This window comes from Papaver somniferum, chromosome 8 (genome assembly GCF_003573695.1).
Source record: "Papaver somniferum cultivar HN1 chromosome 8, ASM357369v1, whole genome shotgun sequence".
In the NCBI taxonomy this organism is placed as follows: domain Eukaryota; kingdom Viridiplantae; phylum Streptophyta; class Magnoliopsida; order Ranunculales; family Papaveraceae; genus Papaver; species Papaver somniferum.
Genome location: NC_039365.1, coordinates 141,414,114 through 141,434,299, shown reverse-complemented (window position 1 = coordinate 141,434,299; position 20,186 = coordinate 141,414,114). Strand labels below are relative to the sequence as shown.

At 35.2% G+C, this 20,186-nt stretch overlaps 2 protein-coding genes and 1 long non-coding RNA gene across 5 annotated transcripts; 1 reads left to right on the top strand and 2 right to left on the bottom strand.

Moving 5' to 3' along the window:
- Positions 1-4,623: 4,623 nt before the first annotated feature.
- On the bottom strand, positions 4,624-8,401 carry LOC113302574. The gene is made up of 7 exons (XR_003336948.1): positions 8,217-8,401; positions 7,994-8,090; positions 7,379-7,460; positions 6,839-6,930; positions 6,271-6,330; positions 5,257-5,331; positions 4,624-5,125 (listed from the first exon to the last, which is right to left on the bottom strand). It is a non-coding gene; the product is annotated as an uncharacterized LOC113302574 (long non-coding RNA).
- A 2,189-nt stretch (positions 8,402-10,590) lies between these two features.
- Positions 10,591-14,354, top strand: LOC113303248 (phytosulfokine receptor 1-like). Its single transcript, XM_026552276.1, has one exon. The coding sequence runs from the start codon at positions 10,973-10,975 to the stop codon at positions 14,045-14,047; it is 3,075 nt and encodes a 1,024-aa protein (XP_026408061.1). The 5' UTR covers positions 10,591-10,972; the 3' UTR covers positions 14,048-14,354.
- Positions 14,355-15,687: 1,333 nt separating this feature from the next.
- Positions 15,688-19,294, bottom strand: LOC113303246 (aldo-keto reductase family 4 member C10-like). Of its 3 annotated transcripts, XM_026552275.1 has the most exons (5): positions 19,103-19,292; positions 18,040-18,618; positions 17,190-17,444; positions 16,469-16,612; positions 15,688-16,119 (listed from the first exon to the last, which is right to left on the bottom strand). In XM_026552275.1, exons 2-5 carry the CDS (start codon positions 18,604-18,606, stop codon positions 16,063-16,065), a joined length of 1,023 nt encoding a protein of 340 aa, XP_026408060.1. In that variant the 5' UTR covers positions 18,607-18,618; positions 19,103-19,292; the 3' UTR covers positions 15,688-16,062. The 3 variants fall into 3 exon arrangements, with proteins under 3 accessions (XP_026408060.1, XP_026408059.1, XP_026408058.1); XM_026552274.1 differs by lacking the exon at positions 15,688-16,119 and having other exon boundaries at positions 16,167-16,612; positions 18,040-18,640; positions 19,103-19,294; XM_026552273.1 differs by lacking the exon at positions 15,688-16,119 and having other exon boundaries at positions 16,167-16,612; positions 19,103-19,291.
- Between the last annotated feature and the right edge of the window lie 892 nt (positions 19,295-20,186).

Sequence of the window (20,186 nt, the reverse complement as noted above, 5' to 3'; positions counted from 1 at the left end):
TTGATAAATCAAGGTGAACATGAACCAATTGATAACCTAGACTTATATTCCCGAAGAACAGCCTAGAATTATCAATCACCTCACAATAATCTTAATCGACGCGGCCAAAGAAGATATTGTGGAATCACAAACAATGAGATGAAGATGTTTGTGAGTACATTTTTATATTTCCTATCTGAGATATCAATCTCAAGCCAATCGTTACGATTGTACTCAACACGATAGAATCAGCAAGATCAGATCACACAACTACAAGAAAGTAGTATTGGTCTGGCTTCACAATCCCAATGAAGTCTTCAAGTCGTTAACCTACAGGGTCTCGAGAAGAAACCTAAGGTTAAAGGAGAATCAACTCTATCTAATACAACTAGTATCACACATGAGGTGTGGGTATTAGGTTTCTCATTTGCTAGAGTTTTCCCTTATACAGTCTTTCAAATCAGGATTTGCAATCAATGTTATCTTAGTAACAAAGTATTCAATAGTCACTGTTAGATGAAAACCTGATTAGATTCAAGCTAATATATTTCAACCGTTAGATCGAAAACTTAGCTTGTTACACACAAATGAAATACACATTTTAGGTTTGTGTAACCGTACCCAAACATGTACATTCATTGGTTCAACTGTAGTTAACCAAATGGTTATCCATATGAGCACTTTCATATCAACCATATTCTTCTTCACCATAACTAGTTCAAATGACTCAAATGAACTAGTTAGAGATTTGTTCAATTGCTTAGATCTTATACAAGTATACAAGACACAATCGAAGCAAAAAAGATTTGATTCACTCGAATCAATTCATGAACTATATAGCCACGGTTTGCAAACTTGCATTCCTTAGTTAATATAAGTATAAGTTAACGAATAATCGTTTTTAGATATAACCAACCTAAGTACGCGGAATTAAGTACCCGGAATAAGTTTATAAAAGTTTACAAACTCCAGCAGAATTTCTCGGGAAGAGAACCTCCGAAAGTACGCGGACTGGGTTCGCGGACTCTTGTTCCGGTTTTCCTGATCAACAAAGTACGCATACTTTGGTTCAAGGAATAAGGACTTATACATGTATGTGTTTCCACATAATGCTTATATCGAACAATTATTATATAATCTAAACTCTCATTTCAATCATTGAAACATTCTTATAGGACGTTATATGGTTGTTATTCACAAACCATTTTTCGCCAAAACTATTTTCAAGTGATTGAAACATATCATGACTTTCGTCACTAGGTAAAGATGAACTTGGCCAAAGCGAAATCTTACCAACACATATTTCGAGAAATAAATAGGCGAGATAAACTCGGCTCGAAATACCAAATGTGTATAATCAAAGTCTATATAGCAAAACGACTTTTGTCTCAAGATAGAGTAGATAGACTTTTCATTGATAGATAAGTTCAAGTCTCCACATACCTTTTAGTCGATGAAGTTCCACCAGTTCCTTGAGTAGTCCTTCGTCTTGTATGATGATCGCCATGGAGTTCTTGAGCTCAACTACACTTTCTATCCTAGTCCGAAACTTAGCTATAATAGACTAAAAATCAAGACTTATAGTTTTGATCACTAACATTGAAAAACATGCTTGAGATAACAACGCATGCGAGTTCGACCGAGCAGTGCTCTAACAGGTGTAATCTCAATTGACACTGTGAATTTTAAGGAAAATATTATGGACCCTTTCCTAAAAGGAATGTCTAAAGAGATAATTAGTACTGCATCAAGTGGGGTAAAACTTAAGCTCGTAAAATAAAGTAATCATGAAGGAAACTCAACCTTGTTGACAAAAGATCCTAAGATCAAGATTCGAGGCAACTATTTGTGGTGAAATTGAGGAATACATTCTTCAGAGATTCATTCTTTGTCCCTCCCCATATTTATGTGATTGCACGCGAATGAAGACTTTTCAGAAGTCTTAATAAGTTTAACAGATTCATTCTTAACTGGGATATGACAAGACGTTTTGGTAAGATCACTCATCCTTTGAATTTGGCAGTAGGGCTGTTTCTTATGAGAGTATGAGAAAAATCTATAGAGCATTCACGAATACCATGATATATTCCCAAGAAAAAATGAACACATCGGCAAGGCATTGGCTATGTCCGTGGAGATATCATGCGTGGTGGTTATTATGACTAAACTATGCTTAAAATTTGGCAATTTGATAACTGCATTGTTCAAATTATTTTGATGCTTTACTTCAAGTTTTCATGTTACTGCTTTACGCTTTAGTTATTTTTAACTTTTACAGGAGTTCTCAAGTTGATTTGATTAGTGAAGAAGAAAAATGTTGATTCAATACAATATGAAGAAGATTAAGGGAAAAAACAGAAATTGAAGACCAAGACTTTATAAAAGGGATCGATTAGGTCTAGTATTAATAACTATTCGATTATGAATTTTTTATGAAAAAATCTCGGGATGTACTATTTTTTTTTTTTTTTGAAAGAATGTGAAACGCTATAACAAAACAATTTATCAAAAAAATAAATTAAAATTATTATTATTGAAGGTTTTTTATATTGGATTTTTTTTAAATCATATTAAAATTGTGTGATATAACGTGAGAATAACCATATAATAATCATGTTAAACTTTAATCTCTGTCCCACATATAAAGACGAAGTTTTAGTTTTTGGTTGTCCTATTGAACAGGCGGAAATAAATCCGGTTTCAAGATGAGCTATTTTTTACCAATATAATATACACCTATTTTATGATGCATGTGTTTTGTGTTGGAAATATAAGACAAGGATAAAACAATTTTTATAAAATTAATTTTTTTTATAATAAAAGAAATTTAACCGAGTCTTTGTATGTGGGACGGATAAAGTAATTTAATGGAGGATTTTCTTTGCATACTTCTTCAAACTCAAACAACCTCTTAACGACGAAAATGAAAATTCTCCCTTCACTTTCTGATCAACAGAAAACCCAAAATCCTAACAACGTCGTTACCCAGAGCGACCCATTCGATAGAAGATATGAGCAGCAAAAGCCATCACATATTTCCTCTACTCTTGGTCATCATCACTCGTTACCTTTTGATATAATATTTTTCTTTGGTAGTAGTTTCATAGGTTTCAGTCTCATTTTTTTTTAGTTTGTCTTTAGCCTTAAGCTTTGTTTTTAAGTTTTTTAAATATCTTTGTCTTAGTTTTCGATTACAAATCTCATTTGATTATCTTAGACTTTCTTAATCTCCTTGGTTTCATTTGAGATAGTTTTTATTGAGAGTTTTTGTATAGATTTCTTGTTTTAGTCCTTTATTCTTTCGGTTTTGCTATTCCACGCACTCTTCGCCACTCTAATCACAGCTCAAGATGACGTGTCCTCTAAACAGATAAAAACGTGGAAGAGAGTGTGCTCGGTCAAATGGTCTCTGCAGTTAATATTATAAAAAATTAGATTTTCTCTCTCTCTCTCTCTATTTATTTACAGTTGGAGAGATAAAACAAAAAAACCAGATCTCAGTCTCACTTCTTTGAGAGCTGAGACAGAAAATAGGAGAAAGGAGTCTGCGGAAATTTTTCTTCTGCTTTGTTGAAGAATTGAATTCAGTAAGTGATACTACCAATTTTATTAGATTCATATGCGTATTTGATTTATAATAACTGATTCTACTGATTTCCTAGATTTATATCTATAATTTAAATCTTATGTTAATTTTTTCATCATGAAAATTTAAAAAATATGAGTTGGGCTTCTTAAATTTGATCAACAGAGTCGAAATTTAGGTAAATCTTAAATTATTTCGTCTCTGCAGTCAAATATGTTTCATTCGTTTTGTGCTTAATTATTTCTCACCGTTGAGTATTTCCGTTGATTTAGTGCAAGAATTTCATTTTGTTAATAATAAGTAGATAGGTGCACATCAAGTATTCGATAATTTGTTGTGAAGAAAGAATTTTATTTTGTTTAGTGATGGTATGCTTTTACTGATAATTGTAAAAATGACTTGGTTGGTTTAAGGTTCTTAAAATGACTTATGTTAATTATGTTTAAGGTTCTTACTGGTCTAGATCTAGAGATTAGCTCAATGACAAGCATTGAAGCTAATGACTTGGTTGATATATGCATATATATAGCTTTGAAATTGGGGTGCATAATAGTTGAACTACCTTTTTAGGCACAAACTATATACCTGCTGTAAGTTTCTGTTTCTAGGAAGTAAAGAGGACAACACTACATGGTTTTAGCCTATACATTTTTTATTTGGTGTCGCCAAGCTTTTGTCTTACAATTAATTTGACGAAGCTAAAGGTGTCATATTTGATAGAATCCTTGTGCTTGATGTGGATTGATGTCTTTAGCTTTCTATCTTTTTATCGGAATCATGTGAGATTTTAGCCTACTCAAATAAGAATACCATCCGTGGGAGTCGAACCACACATCTACATGGTTCAAAACCATGTGCTCTTCCATTTGAGATAAGATAGCAAGTACTCAATATAGGAGAAAAAGATTTAAAGAAAAGATTGTTACCTGAGCTAGTTTGATATGTGATGTTCAAAATGGAAAGCTATGACAATTATAGACAAATGCCTTTAAGCAATTTCTAAGCAGATACATACCAACTCAAAATTGTACTTCCAGAATAGACTTACCACTCTCATGTAGTTACAAAATTGATGAACGAAATACTAAACTGTCGTTAATGGTCCTCTTCTCTGTTAAAAAAAACAACTGCCTTAAAAGTCGGGATTAAGGGAAAACCAAAGTTTTTTTGTTTACTGTTCACTGATCACTTGTATCGATGATTACTTTGAACAAAAAGAACACCAAAACAAAAACAAAATATAAAATAATGACTTACACCTCCAAACAAAGGAAAGTGTCAGCACCTTATTGTTGCTTTGGGTACATGAGCACTGTATAAAAATATAAAATGAACTTGATCCTACAAACAAAACTGACAGCACCTTATACTTATATTTTCTATTTTACTTTAAAGACCGCCAAAACAGTGATCAGTGAACAAAAAAGACCACCAAAACCACCAAAACAGAATTAAAGAAGATGACTTACACCTCTAAACAAATAAAAGTGTCAGCACCTTATTGTTTCTTGGGTACATGAGCACCCTTAAGACATAGCAAGATATAAAATGAACTTGATCCTACAACAGCAACAACAAAAGAGTGGTAAGACAATGAAACGTGAATTGTAAAGTTTAGAAGTATCATACATCTATACATCTATACATATATATACACACACATATTCACACATAATATTTGGTATGTATACCTTCTTCGATCTATTCCTCTGATAATGTTTTTCCTCCAACAACACAAAGTAAAAACCCTGAGCGAAATCAAAAAACTGCAATGTAAACTTCAAGTGATTAAACCCTTGGTGAAGGCACAGATACAAAGAGAAATTAAGCACGTGAAAATTAAAGAAAACACTATGCTTATCAAGCAGATTTAAGGCTATGCAGCTAGAAATTTGAGAAAGAAGCCAAACGGCCAAATTTCCCCATGAAATGCTGCTTAACAAATGAAAAGATGTTTTCTATGATAGTTTTAAGAATGGTAAAGGCACAAATACAAAGAGAAATTAAGAACATGAACATTAAAGAAAACGTTGTGCTTATCAAGCATATTTAAAGGCCATGCAGCTAGAAATGCGAGAAAGAAGCCAAACGGCCAAATTTTCACATGAAATGCTGCTTAACAAATGAAAAGTTGTTTTCTGTAATAGTTTCAAGTCATACTCCTTGTAATTAATTTTCTCCTAATATGCACACCAATATTCCTCCAATTCCACTATACATTCTGCCATAAACATTGATAATAATACAATCCGTTCCTTCAAGAATTAGCGTATAAGTATTTATCCGGTCCTCTGGTATGATTTTTGTTAACATATCAAGTACTGGTGGGGATAAAATGAACAATAACAACAAACCATATATAACCCATCCAAGCACACATCAGCAGAGCAACCTCTAATTAGTATTCCTTGACATAATGTTAAATTGTTGTAACTTGTTGCTCATCTTCCAAGTTGTAAGGAAGTCGTTCAACACTTGGATCACAACATTGGATATCAAAGTACGAAACTATCTAATATGACTCTACTGCAGATACGTAATGACAATCCATATAATTATCGACTTCATGGATACCCTTTTTTTTCCATACGATTCAAAGCTTTTTGCTTGAGACTTTTTATTAGCAATCACAACCTCTCATAAGGTAATAGCTAATAAGTATTTATACATCCAAAATTTGAAAAAAATAAAAGTTTAACCATTACCTGGCTCTTTGGTAGGCTATCTCCTTTGCAAGCATCACCTTGTCCGAGTCCTTGGGATATCTGCAACTCAAAAATTGACGAAGACTCAAAACTAAGGGATAGATATGGATCATGGAATGAACTACCTTTTGGTCCAAAAAGTATCAAATAGCCAAGCACCGAGAGTTGAAACTGGCTCTCCAGCAACGTTATTAGCAACCACTACCAAAATAATTTAATTGATTACCAAAACCAAATAATTAGACCAATTTAATTAATTGAACAGACGTAAGGATTAGATTTACTCGATCTAACACATATTGTCCCAATTCCTGGTGGTTGAACATCTTAACTGCTCTTTAAACCTGATGATCTAAGGAATATTTAAAATATGTAGATAGCAATAACTCCTTTTCTGGAGATTTTTTTTCGTTCAGCGGGAGTTTTGACGTTGGAGGTTGAACGTCTATGTGATAACTTTGAAATGGTCCAAAACAGATTAGAAGATTGAGGATTTTTTTTTTTAACAAACGAAAGTAACTCAAATACCATAACAGTAATTGAAAAGGAATGCAGAGGATGGTCTCACCTGTGATACTACCTTCACTATGAAAATTGAATATCAAACAACTTCACCGTGCACTTAATTGACAAAGCCTTCACTTCATCATTATTATGAACCTACAAATCAAAAGGAGTGCCGAGTATAATACAGTGTATATATAAAATACGTCCACATATAGTTCAAAATTACTACCTAAAAGACGAACATAATTACTGCATGTGGAGCTTAAATGGATACCCAATGTGCAGGACACACTAAAGCCAATTTGTAGATTGGACTTTTAATTGGAACACACTATCAATTCCAGTTTGAGGCATAAGATTGTGAACTGTGTCTTCCAAATATATGTTGCTAATCTGAATCGTTCACAACCAAGAAGTTTTTCGAAAGAGATAATGAAGTGTACATGTGTACATGCATGACTATTTATGGAAAAAGTCATAAAGTAGATGGATAATTCAGTATCTATGATCGAATTTTCAACACCTCCGTGTACGTCCATAACTTTTCATGTAATCCATATCCTAATGTTAAGAATATCATGAATCATAAAGTCATACATACCTCAAGTTGTTTGTAATCCAGATACCAATAAAATCAACTTCATGCCCTTTCAATTTCTTATCAACTTCTTACTGCTACATACCTGCACAAAATGATCATTGATAATACCAGACTTAACAACAACACTTTAAATATGAAACTGAAATCCCAACAACAAATTGTCACCTATGGATCATTCAAGTTCTAATATTTTTCTAGCACTTCGATCCCTTGCTAACTCTTCTACAAACTGTTTGGTTATTTCATGTAATTTCCTCATAATCTATAGAGAGGAACACCAATTAGAAAAGCTAAAGAGGATCGATCCGCCATATATTTCTACTTTCATAAATCAATTTTGTAAATTTAATCTACATAACCATAGTAGTTAGAACCTACAAACTGCAAATCCATGACCAACTACAAATTGCAAACCAATGACAAACAGACGACAAAACATGAAGGACTTCTAGAAAATCAATAGTTCACTGATTCATGTTTAATTTACTGATTTGATATTAATAAAACTTGTGCATAATCAAGGTTTTATGTTTAAAAAGTGGTAAACCTGCCGATTTTGAATTTTGAATATCAAGAAAAATAAGAGCAAAAGTGTAGGCCAAGGAAACTACATACTTAATCCGCACCTTCCATGAACCCAAGTGTCATTCCAGGATGTAAGTTATCAAAAGCAGAGCGTACATACTTTTCCCATTCATTGCACCGGACAGATCTGCATCAAAGGAGAAAATAAACCCAATTCATCCGAAAGACCCATGCTTATTATAATAAATAATGTATAATTGAGAAGGTAACAATAAAAATGAATGTATAATTTAAAAAGTAAAAATAAATTGACCTTTCCTCGTAATTGAACAAATCCATGTTCGTGAAACTGGCACCAATATCCCTGCACTGGCAACAAATGTCGTGTTTAATTTCTTTGGTCCTAAGATCGAACTTCAATACCATGGTAATTTGAACAGTGTTAGCACCAGCAACTATACCACCTATGAAACATCTAAAAAGTTAGCAGCAGACACAAAAGCTGAAGTTGCATATCTTTGATGTTGAAATAATGCAAGGAAGCAACTTTCTTAGAGAAAACCTCCGATCAAAGTTGTAATCTTTGGTTAAAAGATCTACATAAAAGCAATAGGGGTTCTCAACAACAGATAATTCCAAAATTTTAAGATTCTGTAACCTGCAAACACCTGCATGAGATCAACCTCATGTTTCCTGAGTGATTGATTATTTAAATCCAACTAAAACCCGAGGATTTTTAAGCCCGTGATAATTGGATATACTAAAACCGAATGAAAAACTTGAATTGAAAAGTATAAAAAGCTTACCTGGAGTTAAGACAGTATAAAACTTTGGCATATTGGTATGAGTGGATAACCAAATAAGATTCCATATCCTCACCCTTATCAAGTGGCGCATTGTTCCCATCTTGCTCTTATCCCACTATAGCATCCTCTTCTTTTGCAAAAGTAGCAGAATACAATGCTTTCTGAAAAATAATTAGACTCCTTACGAAGATTTCATACTAAAGTATTAACAACCAATGCTATGCACAATTTAAAATTTACTTGAATGAAATTTACAAAATTTGTCTCCCAATGTCCGTCAACTCTTGAAGACGAAAAGCCAATATTTGATTTAGATAGATAACTTTGCAGCAACCAATACCTGTGTGGTTTTTCGGTGCTGCATCTTCGTTGTAATTAAGCTGCAATCCCCGAGCAAAACAATTTTGGAGTTGTTTTCATTCCTAACCTGAATACGAAAAAGAAAATTCAGATGGGAAATTGGTTTAGCTACTTCGGATTCAGATTTTTTTCTTTTTTTGAAGCAGAATCATTGTTGCTGCTGGAGAAGGAGAAGCAGATATAACATAAACAAATTAAGAAGAAAAAAACAGAAATCAATATAAAATTAATCATGGAAAGGAAGAAAACTGACCTTGAATTCGAGAAAAGCCAAAGCCTTTACTTTGAATTGGTTTCAACACAACAATGGCTGAGACAAAGAGGTTATAAACCCTAAAATTTGCTAAACATAGAAGACCCCAATTCTACCTAAACCTAAGACGTCCCTTATTGCAACAACCTTTACGAATCTTATTAGGCGTAAGAGAGGAAAAAGTTTAGCTTTTTAGGGTTAACTGAGATCGAATTTCTTGTTATAAATTTTACAACTTCTCATTGAATTGAATACTGATAGATTATGGTTACCTAAATATTCGAATAGCTTTGCTTCAATGAAACAGTAAGCTCGGCAATTCAAAGAAAGAATCGATTAAATGGTTTGCATAGGAAAATAAATTCGGATTAGCTACCTGATCGTCAGTTTATGACGAAGAAGAAGCAAACCCTAATAATGTGTTTCTTTGTTTTTGTTTTATTTTCTTTTTCCGGGATAATAAATAAAAAAATTTCTTAATTTTGTAAAACAAAATCTTGTTTTTCTTTCCTTGGAGGAAAAAGGAAATTGATCAATTCTAAAAATGGGTGAAGAATTGATCAATTCTAAAAATGGGTGAAGATCACCGTCGAAGGAGGAAAGAGGTACTCCCACCACACAACGTGGGGCCTCGTATGAGTTAGCCTTTTAAAGAACGGTTCGCGAGTTATAACCCCAAAGGTGTCACTATCCATTCACAAAAAACCCATCAAAACAAAAGTAACATGAAAATCCCATCAAAACAAAAGTAACACAAAAACCCAAAAAAATTTGATGAAACCAATTTTGAAATTTGGGGTTTTTGTATCAAGTTTTAAAAATTTGGAGTTTTTGTATCAATTTTGTTTAAGATGAAATTTTAATGGATCCCAACATTTGAATGGGGTTTTTGTACCACAAGTTTGGTCACCTTGGGTTTTATACTAGTTTTGTTTAAAGAAATTAGATACAAGTAGGCTGACAGGTCCTAAACAGCAGCTTGGGTCAATTTTCACAGTTCCCTAGTCGGCCCGACGAAGATCTGATAACTCAGTTTTTCTAGGAGAAAACTATGGACGAATGGATTTGATTGAAAAAAAACTCAAAGAAGAAACCCCTTTGACTTTTGTTCAACAGTAGATATTCTTTGAACACACCAACCGGCTATAACCGGTAATGTTTTTGTCTTTACCCTTCTCTTCTCGTAGAATCACGACACTGTTTTTTCCCACTAGCTTAAAAAAACGTCTCTCTCTTCTTTATTTGTATTTTTCTTTGTTTATCCCTCTCTCTCTAAAACACACTCACAGACATAAATGAGTGCAAAAGAAAATCAAAGAGCACCTCTTCTTTAATCAGAACGCCAAAGAAAAAAAGAAAATGGTTCAAAGTCAAATCCAATCTCTATTCCTATCTCTTCTTCTTCTTTGAAAGGTTTGTCTTTCTTTTGTTCATTCTTCTTCTTCACACACAGAAAAGCTTGAACCTTTTCTTGTTCGCATCATATCATTTTCATTTTTCTCGGCTTGCTTGTTCATTTGGTTCTTTTGAGCAAATTTCAAGTGTTTATTACAAAAATTATGGGTTTTGCAAGAAATTAGATTCTTTGTATTGTACTGAGCATACCCTTTGTGGTTGTCTGTCTTTTAATTTTGGTTCTTGATTGGAATTATGGGTTTATTTGGAGAAGTATGGGTTTACTTCGTTTTTGTGACAGTATTTTCTCAAGTTGGTGTTTTGTATGGCAAGAATATAAGTTGTAATCTAAATGATCGTAAAGCATTAGAGGATTTATTCATAGGTTCGGGATCTGCAATTGAATTGTGGGGTTCAGCTGTTAATAGTTCTATAGATTGTTGTAAATTGATTGGGGTTACATGTGATTCTTCTTCATCAAGGGTGATTAAGTTAGAGTTTTCAGATAGAAGATTAAGTGGAAATATCTTTGAGTCCTTGGCAGATTTGGATCAATTGCAAGTACTAAATCTTTCTCAGAATTTCCTGAATGGTACTCTTCCATCTAGATTGTTTCAGTTGCAGAAATTGGAGGTTCTTGATTTTAGTGCTAACGAGTTTACTGGATCATTACCACTGGAGATTGATCTGCCGTCTCTCAGAGTTTTCGATGTTTCGATGAATTCTTTCAGGGGTCAATTTGATACAGGTATCTGCAAAAACTCAACTCGAATTACTACTCTAAACTTAGCTATTAACTATTTCTGTGGAGAAATTCCATCTGGTATTCGGAATTGTTCTTCTTTACAGCATCTAATTCTCAATTCCAATCTTCTGACCGGAAGCTTACCTGATGAATTATTCTCTTTACGGAATTTGAGTCAATTGCTACTTCAGGACAACTCATTTAAAGGGAATCTAAGTGATAGAATAAGTAACCTGTCTAACCTTGTTCAATTGGACGTTTCCTCAAATAGTTTTTCAGGAAGTCTTCCAGATGCTTTTTACAACCTCGGAAAGCTTCAACAATTCTCTGCTCATTCTAATTTTTTCACCAGGCGTCTGCCAGCCTCATTATCAAATTGCCCAACACTTGAAAAGCTTAATCTGAGGAATAATTCTTTAGATGGTTCTATAGATCTTAATTGTTCAGCTATGGTTAAGTTGAATTCCCTTGATCTTGGTACAAATCAGTTCCATGGACCTCTCCCTGCTAGTCTTGGTTCTTGCCGGCAACTTAGAGCCATGAATCTTGCGCGTAATATTTTCCATAGTCAAGTCCCTGAGAGCTTCAAGAATCTGCGGTCACTCTCCTACCTTTCAATCTCAAACTCTAGTGTCCATAATATTTCGGCAGCTCTTTCAATTCTGCAACAGTGTAAGAATCTATCTACTTTGGTCCTAACCTTGAATTTCCGGAATGAAGAAATGCCTGTAGATGTAAATCTTACTTTTGCGAGCTTGAAAGGTCTAGTAATTGCAAATTGTGGGCTAACTGGTATGATTCCGCGGTGGATGTTCAATTCCAGAAGCTTGCAGCTTTTAGATTTGTCTTGGAATAAATTGAGTGGAAGCATTCCAGATTCGTTTGTGGGTATGGATTCACTCTTTTACTTAGATTTGTCGAACAACACTCTGTCGGGGCAAATGCCGAGAAGCTTAACCACACTTCCGAGTCTCGTGTCTCGTAATGTGTCATGGCAAGATACATCCCCTGATTTTCCGTTGTTCATGAAGAGAAATCAAAGTGGAAGGGGTTTACGGTATAATCAGATTGATAGTTTCCCTCCATCTTTGGATCTGAGTTACAATGCTCTGAGTGGAATTATCTGGCCAGAATTTGGGAATCTTAAGAAGCTCCATGTGTTTGATTTGAGAAAGAATTTCCTTGTAGGATCCATTCCCTCAGAACTGTCAGGTATGACGAGCTTAGAGACATTGGATTTGTCTTATAATAATCTTACTGGAACGATACCTACATCACTGTCCCAGCTCAGTTTTTTATCGAGGTTCACTGTTTCTAATAATCAATTGGTTGGGAGAATTCCTACAGGTGGTCAGTTTTCAACTTTTCCACCTTCAAGTTTTGAGGGAAACAAGAATCTATCTTGTCCTGATCACTCTAACTCATGTCCTCCAGACGCAGTTCATTATTCTGAAGAAGCTGAACACGTGACGAAACGTCACAGAAACATAGGTAATGTTATAGGAATGGCTGTTGGGATTGCATCAGGGGCACTTTTACTCCTCGCCGTCATATTTTTTATTGTATCAAAGACCAACAACCGTACACAAGATGATCCTGAACTCAGTAACATTGGCTCCACAAGTAAAGACTTGGATGTAACGGGATCTAGATCAGTGTATCTCTTCCAAAACAAGGACATGATCACCAAAGAGCTGTCTATTGATGATTTGCTAAAGTCCACAAACAACTTTGATCAAGCTAACATCATCGGGTGTGGGGGTTTCGGTCTGGTTTACAAAGCTGTCCTACCAGATGGGAGAAAAGTAGCAATCAAACGACTTTCTGGTGACTGCGGGGAGATGGATAGAGAATTCCAGGCTGAAGTTGAAGCCCTCTCAAGAGCTCAACATGATAACCTGGTTCTTCTTCAGGGTTTCTGCAAATGCAAAACGGATAAGCTTTTAATCTATTCTTACATGGAAAATGGAAGCTTGGATTACTGGCTACATGAGAAAATAGATGGTGCTTTGTCACTTGACTGGGTGACAAGACTTCGAATAGCTCAAGGGGCGGCAAAGGGATTGGCTTATTTGCACCAATCTTGCAAACCCCATATATTGCATCGTGATGTTAAATCAAGTAATATCCTCCTCGACGAGAACTTTGAAGCTCATTTGGCGGATTTTGGACTCGCAAGGCTTATTGACCCGTTTCAAACTCATGTTAGTACTGACTTAGTTGGAACTTTGGGATATATCCCTCCTGAGTATGGTCTGGCTTCAGTTGCCACTTTTAAAGGAGATGTTTATAGTTTTGGTGTTGTTCTTTTGGAGCTTCTCACGGGAAAGAGGCCGATGGATATGTGCAAACCAAAAGGCTGTCGTGATTTGATATCTTGGGTTCGTCAGATGAAAATAGAAAAGAGAGAAACTGAGGTTTTTGATCCGTTTATATACGACAAGGAACACAATGAGGAAATGTTACTGGTTCTTGAGATTGCTTGCCGTTGTTTGAATGAATGTCCTAAAGTGAGGCCGTCTACCCAGCAGGTAGTTAAATGGCTCGACAACATCAATATCGATTGGGAGGATGAGACGGTATGACCACTGTATAAATGAAGTTCTGTGTAGAAAAATCAGTTTTTCACCATGGACGACGGTATTTCTTTTATGTGGTCAACTGTAAATACCTATAAAAGTTTTTAGATTCCGAGTTTTGTTTTCCAGCATAGGAGAGAGCCGTTTAGCCGAAGCCTTGCGCGGACATGCTAAGCTTTGCAGTTGTGACAAGTTCCTCAGTTCATTAATTGTAGAGAAGTATATCATATATATGTATCTTACATAAACTTGTAGTATAATATTCTGAAAATTTCTCTAGTTTTGCCAATAAGAGGAAATATTCTTGTTACTTCTCTTCATTTCTGTCTCTGATTAACTGCAAGAAACACCAAGAAAAACAAATGAACTATGAGATGCAAAAAGTAAGGCAGAACCAGCCAACTTTGCATACTCATGCAGAATACATTTGACATTGCACTGATTGCAGTTAAGAAACTCAAACAGAGTACAGGGCAGAAGAAGCCATTGGCTATACGACGTACCATTCCCAGTTTTTAAACACTGTCGACCGGCTAATCAAGTCAAGGAAAGATACTTTGATCTTCATATAATTAGATTTCTTACCCATTGATCCAGGAAACCTTTTTCTCACGCTTAAAGATGATGATTATATTTCCATTTGCTTAATATGTGTAGCGTGACATTGACGCATTTCCACTGCATGATTCTGGTTCCATTTGCATTTCTTTGAAAAGAATCTGTATAAATAAATTTGACAAAAAAAAATAGGGGTTTCTTTTTAGATTACCTTTTAAAGCAAATTCCATTGTGGTTAGGAATATAGGAGAAAGGTTTGTTTTTGTTTTTCGCCCACTATTAATAAATGGTAGCAAGACTTTTCGCAAGATGATAGAAAACTATTTCGTCGTCCACTATTCCTAGTCGCCGAAAGAGAGTCAAAAAATGCTGTTTAAGAGTTGAAGACTTTGCCTATTTTCAAGATCTTAACTCCCAAGTTTATTAGTCATATGCGGACCGAAGTTAATTTCTTGCGCTGAATAGGTGGTTTAGTAGCCATTTAGCCAATACATGTAAACGCAACTTTGCCATAAATGGGCAAAAATTAAGGTGCGTGGGATTAAAATTAGGTAGATTAAGTTATTTTAGAACCATTTTAAAGCCACTTTTAAGATAGTGGAGGCGCTGAAAATCTAATGAATTCCACTTTAAAAAGGTCCAAAAAAGACGAGTAAACAACCTATGGAGTTCAACACATGGAACAGCAAGCCAACCAGACGGAGATAGAATTTATTTGTTGTTTGAAACAATTGTAAGTGGTTTTTATGATGATGATGACTCCTAGTGGAAATACAAAAATCGGAACCGTCTTTTGGCCAAACGGGGGTGCGGGGAGTCACTTAATACTCCCTCAATAACTGCCTCCTCCCCAAAGGCCATGATGGTTGTTTCAAGCGCTACCCTGTCCCTCACGTACAAACGTCTCATGCTTCTCACTACTTATATCGAAAATCTCTGTTACTTTCTCCCTCCTTTCTTATCCCTTTTGGTAAGCTCTTCTTAGTTATGATGCTGTTGCAGGGGAATCTCATTTATCACATACCAACAGTTAAGTTTTCGCTTGTCCCCGAATTACAAACAGTTACAATCATAAACCGCAAAAATGAGGAATGCTATTTTCGGCTTAATTTGCAGTCATAGACTTCTATTCGTGGAGAATCGGGTTTTGCAAATTTCATCCTCACACAGTTATACAAGCCAAGTATTCCTGTGCCAACTACAAATTCAAATTATTCAATAGAGATACTGAACTCAGAACCCCATTCTGTCACATCTCCACTGGGCATTCCAGATATAACTTCAGAACTCTTTATTTGTTTCTCACTTTTCATGTAGAGCACTCTGCATCTCATAATACCCGAGATGCCCAGTTAGTTGTACCAGTTTAGCCTGTGTTTGCTGTATCCCAAAGAGGCGAGAGCGGGAGGGTACCAAAATTGGATACCCTTGTGAGTCTGTGACTTGCAAGGGAGATCTTCGTTCTAGGACATGATGTACCAGTTCCAAGACCGAGAACCAAACAAGAAAACAGTTATCACCTACGGAAACAAAAGAAACACAGATAGAAAATATTACTAACTACAAATTTGAGTAAAAAAGGGAGGTTTTATTTATTTATAAATCCATATAGCCATACCCTATTTGTTTAGACAGACAACCAGTAAAAAAAAGAAAAACTTTGAAGTGTTGTGAATGGTGTATAGTTATTATGTAGCATGAACATATATGTTCTGGAGTTAAAATGTATGAAGTACATCAGTATTTGTATAAACATCAAGCATTGTATTCCATATCATCTTCCATCTCATGCACAGCTTGAAGGGGTCCACTTCCAGATGAAAATCCACTCTCTGAAGTATTTACAACACCATTTCCATACAAACATACCTGAGGTTCAATCCTGTTCAATCTATTAAACTCATCGTCTGAGAGAGACCAGCTGAAAATATCAATGTTCTTTTTAATTCTGTCAGGTTTCAAGCTGCATGGAAGAACACAGGTTCCTCTCTGCAGTCCCCAGCGAAGAATAACCTACAAACATTAAACCACCAAAATTTGCTGTAATTATTCAATTTCAACAGTTTGCAGTGTTGGACAGTTCTTTTTCGGACAAATAAAATCAAATATAAGCCTGTTCTGATTCAAACACACACATATACACACAGACAGTTTATGTTTATTAAAAAGGGTTGTGATTTATTCTCCGAGCAAATATCTACCGGCTAAAAATCATGGTTGAGAAACCAATTCGTTATAGGAGTTGACAAATGTCTGTTTTTCATTTTATCTTGTTTGTCTATAGTGAAAAATTCAGTTGGTAAGGGAGTTAGGAAATGTTCCAACCAAGACAGATAAGTTGATATTGCATAAATTTTCGCCAATAAACCAAATTGCATTTAATCATTTTGAGGAGGCTTCTATTACTCTATGGTCTGCGTCCTTATGTAGAGATACATTTGTAAATACTAAAGACAACTTCTCAACAATCTCAAAGCAATGACAGAAGGAACATCGAATCACTTGATTGTGTCTCCACGCTATTAATAGAAGAAAAGACTGATCAAGCTAGCTTAGATACAGCGACAAAGGAAATACTATCTAAGAATACCTGCTCAGGGGTCTTTTTATGCCGCTCCGCTATTTGGGCAACAACAGATATTTTCAGCATAGGTCCATGAACCGATCTCGACCTTCTGAATGATATTCGAGGAGTCCCTGGTTCTTCTTCGCCCCTTGATCCAGTGTCAGACAATCCTTGACTAGAAATAGGTACCCCTAAAGGTGTGTGAGCAGATACATGTATGCCTTTCAATTGACAGAATTTCACTAATTCATCTTGCCTCCAGAAAGGATGCAACTCCACCTAATGAGTCAATCACATTATTAGTTGAGAATTCACTAAAAATAAGCCCTCGAGTCATCTCCATGCAAGCCCAAAATTCAAAGTAAGTGGTTAATAATGTCGTCAACATTAAGTGTAAACTGATGGGTTACTATATGATACCCACACTCCCATTGGTATAAGACCAGAACAGTGACACTTTCCCACAGCTAAATTATATAGTTCAACATTAAGTTGAAAAATATAATGGTTTTAACTTTTAAGATGACAATCCTGAATAATTTTGAGGAAGTATTTTACTTCATGCAGTACCTCAACTTAGATAAATAAAGAGTAAAAAAAATCTAACAGAGGACTGCTAATTGGAATATATTCTAAAAAGTGATTGAAAATTTGGGGAATGCTTGTCTAAATATATCCCTCAGAGATGAGATTCAAGACGATATAACTTATAACTTGAATATATTACGCAATTTAACAGGGTAAAACTTCGATGCATCAATAGGCTAATTTCATATGCTACGAAACTAAATACAAATTCATCGTTCAGCTTTTATTTCCACTATCAATTACTAGTGGTTTTCAAACTCAACGAGAAACCGAACAAGCTAGATACCTGATTGACTGCTGGAACAATTTTAGCAAATTGGAGAAGTTCGCTGATCTGCTGCACATCAAAATTACTAACTCCAATAGACTTAACCAGACCAAGCTCTATTAAGCCTTCCATTGCCTTCCACGTAGGTTGCAGTCTCTGTGAAAACTGTCTATACTCACTACCCAAATTGGATGGAGGGTCAGTTGCGTCACCAAAGGCTGAATTCTCAGGCCAATGTACCAAGTAGAGATCCAAGTAAGAAACTCCTAGATTCTTCAAAGAAACCCTTACCGAATTCTCTATCCTCCTGATAGAATTGGTAGTACAGTAAAGCTTAGAAGTCAAAAAAATCTCCTCCCTACTTAGTCCACCATGAAAAGCCTCTAAAAGTGCTTCACCAACTTCGATTTCATTTCCGTAAAGATGGGCACAATCTAGATGACGATATCCAACTTCTAGAGCAGTTTTTACAGCTTCAACGCAAAGGTCTCCTCCACTCTGCCATGTCCCAAGTCCAACTGCAGGAATTTTCGTCCCATTATTCAGTGTAAAGTGATTTCCTACACATCCTCCTTTAGCTTTCATTTCTTCAATCTCCTACCACAAGAATAAACAAGAACTGGAAATGTAAAACAATTGAAAAATTCAGAATAAAAATGAAAAACCAAAATAAAAATTTTACTCCAATAGATAACTTCAGTTTTACCCTAATAAAACTAAAATAACCCTAGATTAAAGACAAAACCCCAAAACTGAACCATCACAGTGAAAATGGAGAAAAACCCATTTGACCTTGCTCAATATTAACATGATCTTAGAAGGAAAAGTTGAAAGCCCTAAATTAATCAACTAGAAATTAGAGAAAACAAACAAACACATATTCAGATAGTGAGTGTGTAGTGGTTTAAAAATTACTGAATAATCTTGAATTCATCTTTAAGAAAATGACAAGAAAAACCCTAACTTGTAACATTTTGGAATCTTTATGTAAGCCCAAGAACCAATACTGAACAAAAATAACATGCCCAGATGATCAGAATCCTGAAAAAAGAAGCTCAAATTAAGAGTGCAATAAACTCACCAAATAAGATCAAGATAGCAGCAGTGGATAAATGTTTTGTTTCTCTTTCTTTCTTGGTTTCTTTCTCTTCCAGGAGTGAAAACAAAATATAGAATGAGAACTTGTTTTAGTATTTTTTTAATGTTTTCTTTTCTCTCTACTTGTAAAATTGTTTGTTGAGAGAAAAGGAAAGAAGAAATGCAGAATTTAGACACAAAAGAAATATCTCCACCAATAAAAAGACAAGTCTGAAAATCCCTCCCTCCCTCCAACCTTCCCCACCTACCTACCATTTTAACCAAAACATTCATTTTCTCTCTCTCCTGAAGTTGCTCTGTTTGGTTGCCAAGAGACTTAAGCTATGGACAAACTATAAGTACCAATCCAACTGTAAAAAGGAGAAAAAAAAAAGAAGCGATATTCTTGTGTTACATTTATTTGGCACAGTATAAGTATAATGAATGAATGAATGAATGCGATATCGCGGTTCTTTACACTATTTTTTTACACCACTATGTGGCACTTAGAATCACCGTTGATTTCCTCTCCACCTCTTCTCACCAGGAAAACAGGGGGCCTGTTTAAATGAACGAACCAATGGGTAGTTGACACATAGACGGTGTACATTTTTGGTGTAAAAATCCGGGGCTAAGTATCATTTTTGGTGTACTACGGAATTATGCAGTTTTGAAAACAGAAAGAGAGTTGATTCTTTCTTGGTGAATCATCTCACTGTCCATGCAACAAGATGTGTCACCTCATACGAAATTCCAGATCGTATGAGGTATATAGGTGTCGGTCTTAATCCTGAATTTTTTTCATTGAGGGCGACCAAGGATGTACCCGGCTCGCATCTTAACTACACATGGAATATTCCTTTTTCCACAAACTCTGGTTCGCGGTGTACTTTCGTGTGGCTTCAACATAGGTAATTTACATTTACATAAAATCGGCCTGCACCTAGGGATGGTCATGGAAAGGGTATGGGTGGGCATCCCAATTTTTTAAAAAAAAACATACCCACTATGTTACCTATATGAATTGGGACGGGACGTGTATGGAGAATACTCATATGGAACAGGTTTTATATGAGTTATCCGAAACA

Excerpts from the sequence above, each read along its gene's own strand:
- LOC113303248 (XM_026552276.1), top strand. The coding sequence starts at position 10,973 with ATGGGTTTATTTGGAGAAGTATGGGTTTACTTCGTTTTTGTGACAGTA.
- LOC113303246 (XM_026552274.1), bottom strand. The coding sequence starts at position 18,606 with ATGAAAGCTAAAGGAGGATGTGTAGGAAATCACTTTACACTGAATAAT. Across the intron at positions 17,445-18,039 it reads TTGTTCCAGCAGTCAATCAG|GTGGAGTTGCATCCTTTCTG; the intron begins GTATCTAGCTTG and ends TTGACTCATTAG. Across the intron at positions 16,613-17,189 it reads ATAAAAAGACCCCTGAGCAG|GTTATTCTTCGCTGGGGACT; the intron begins GTATTCTTAGAT and ends TAATGTTTGTAG.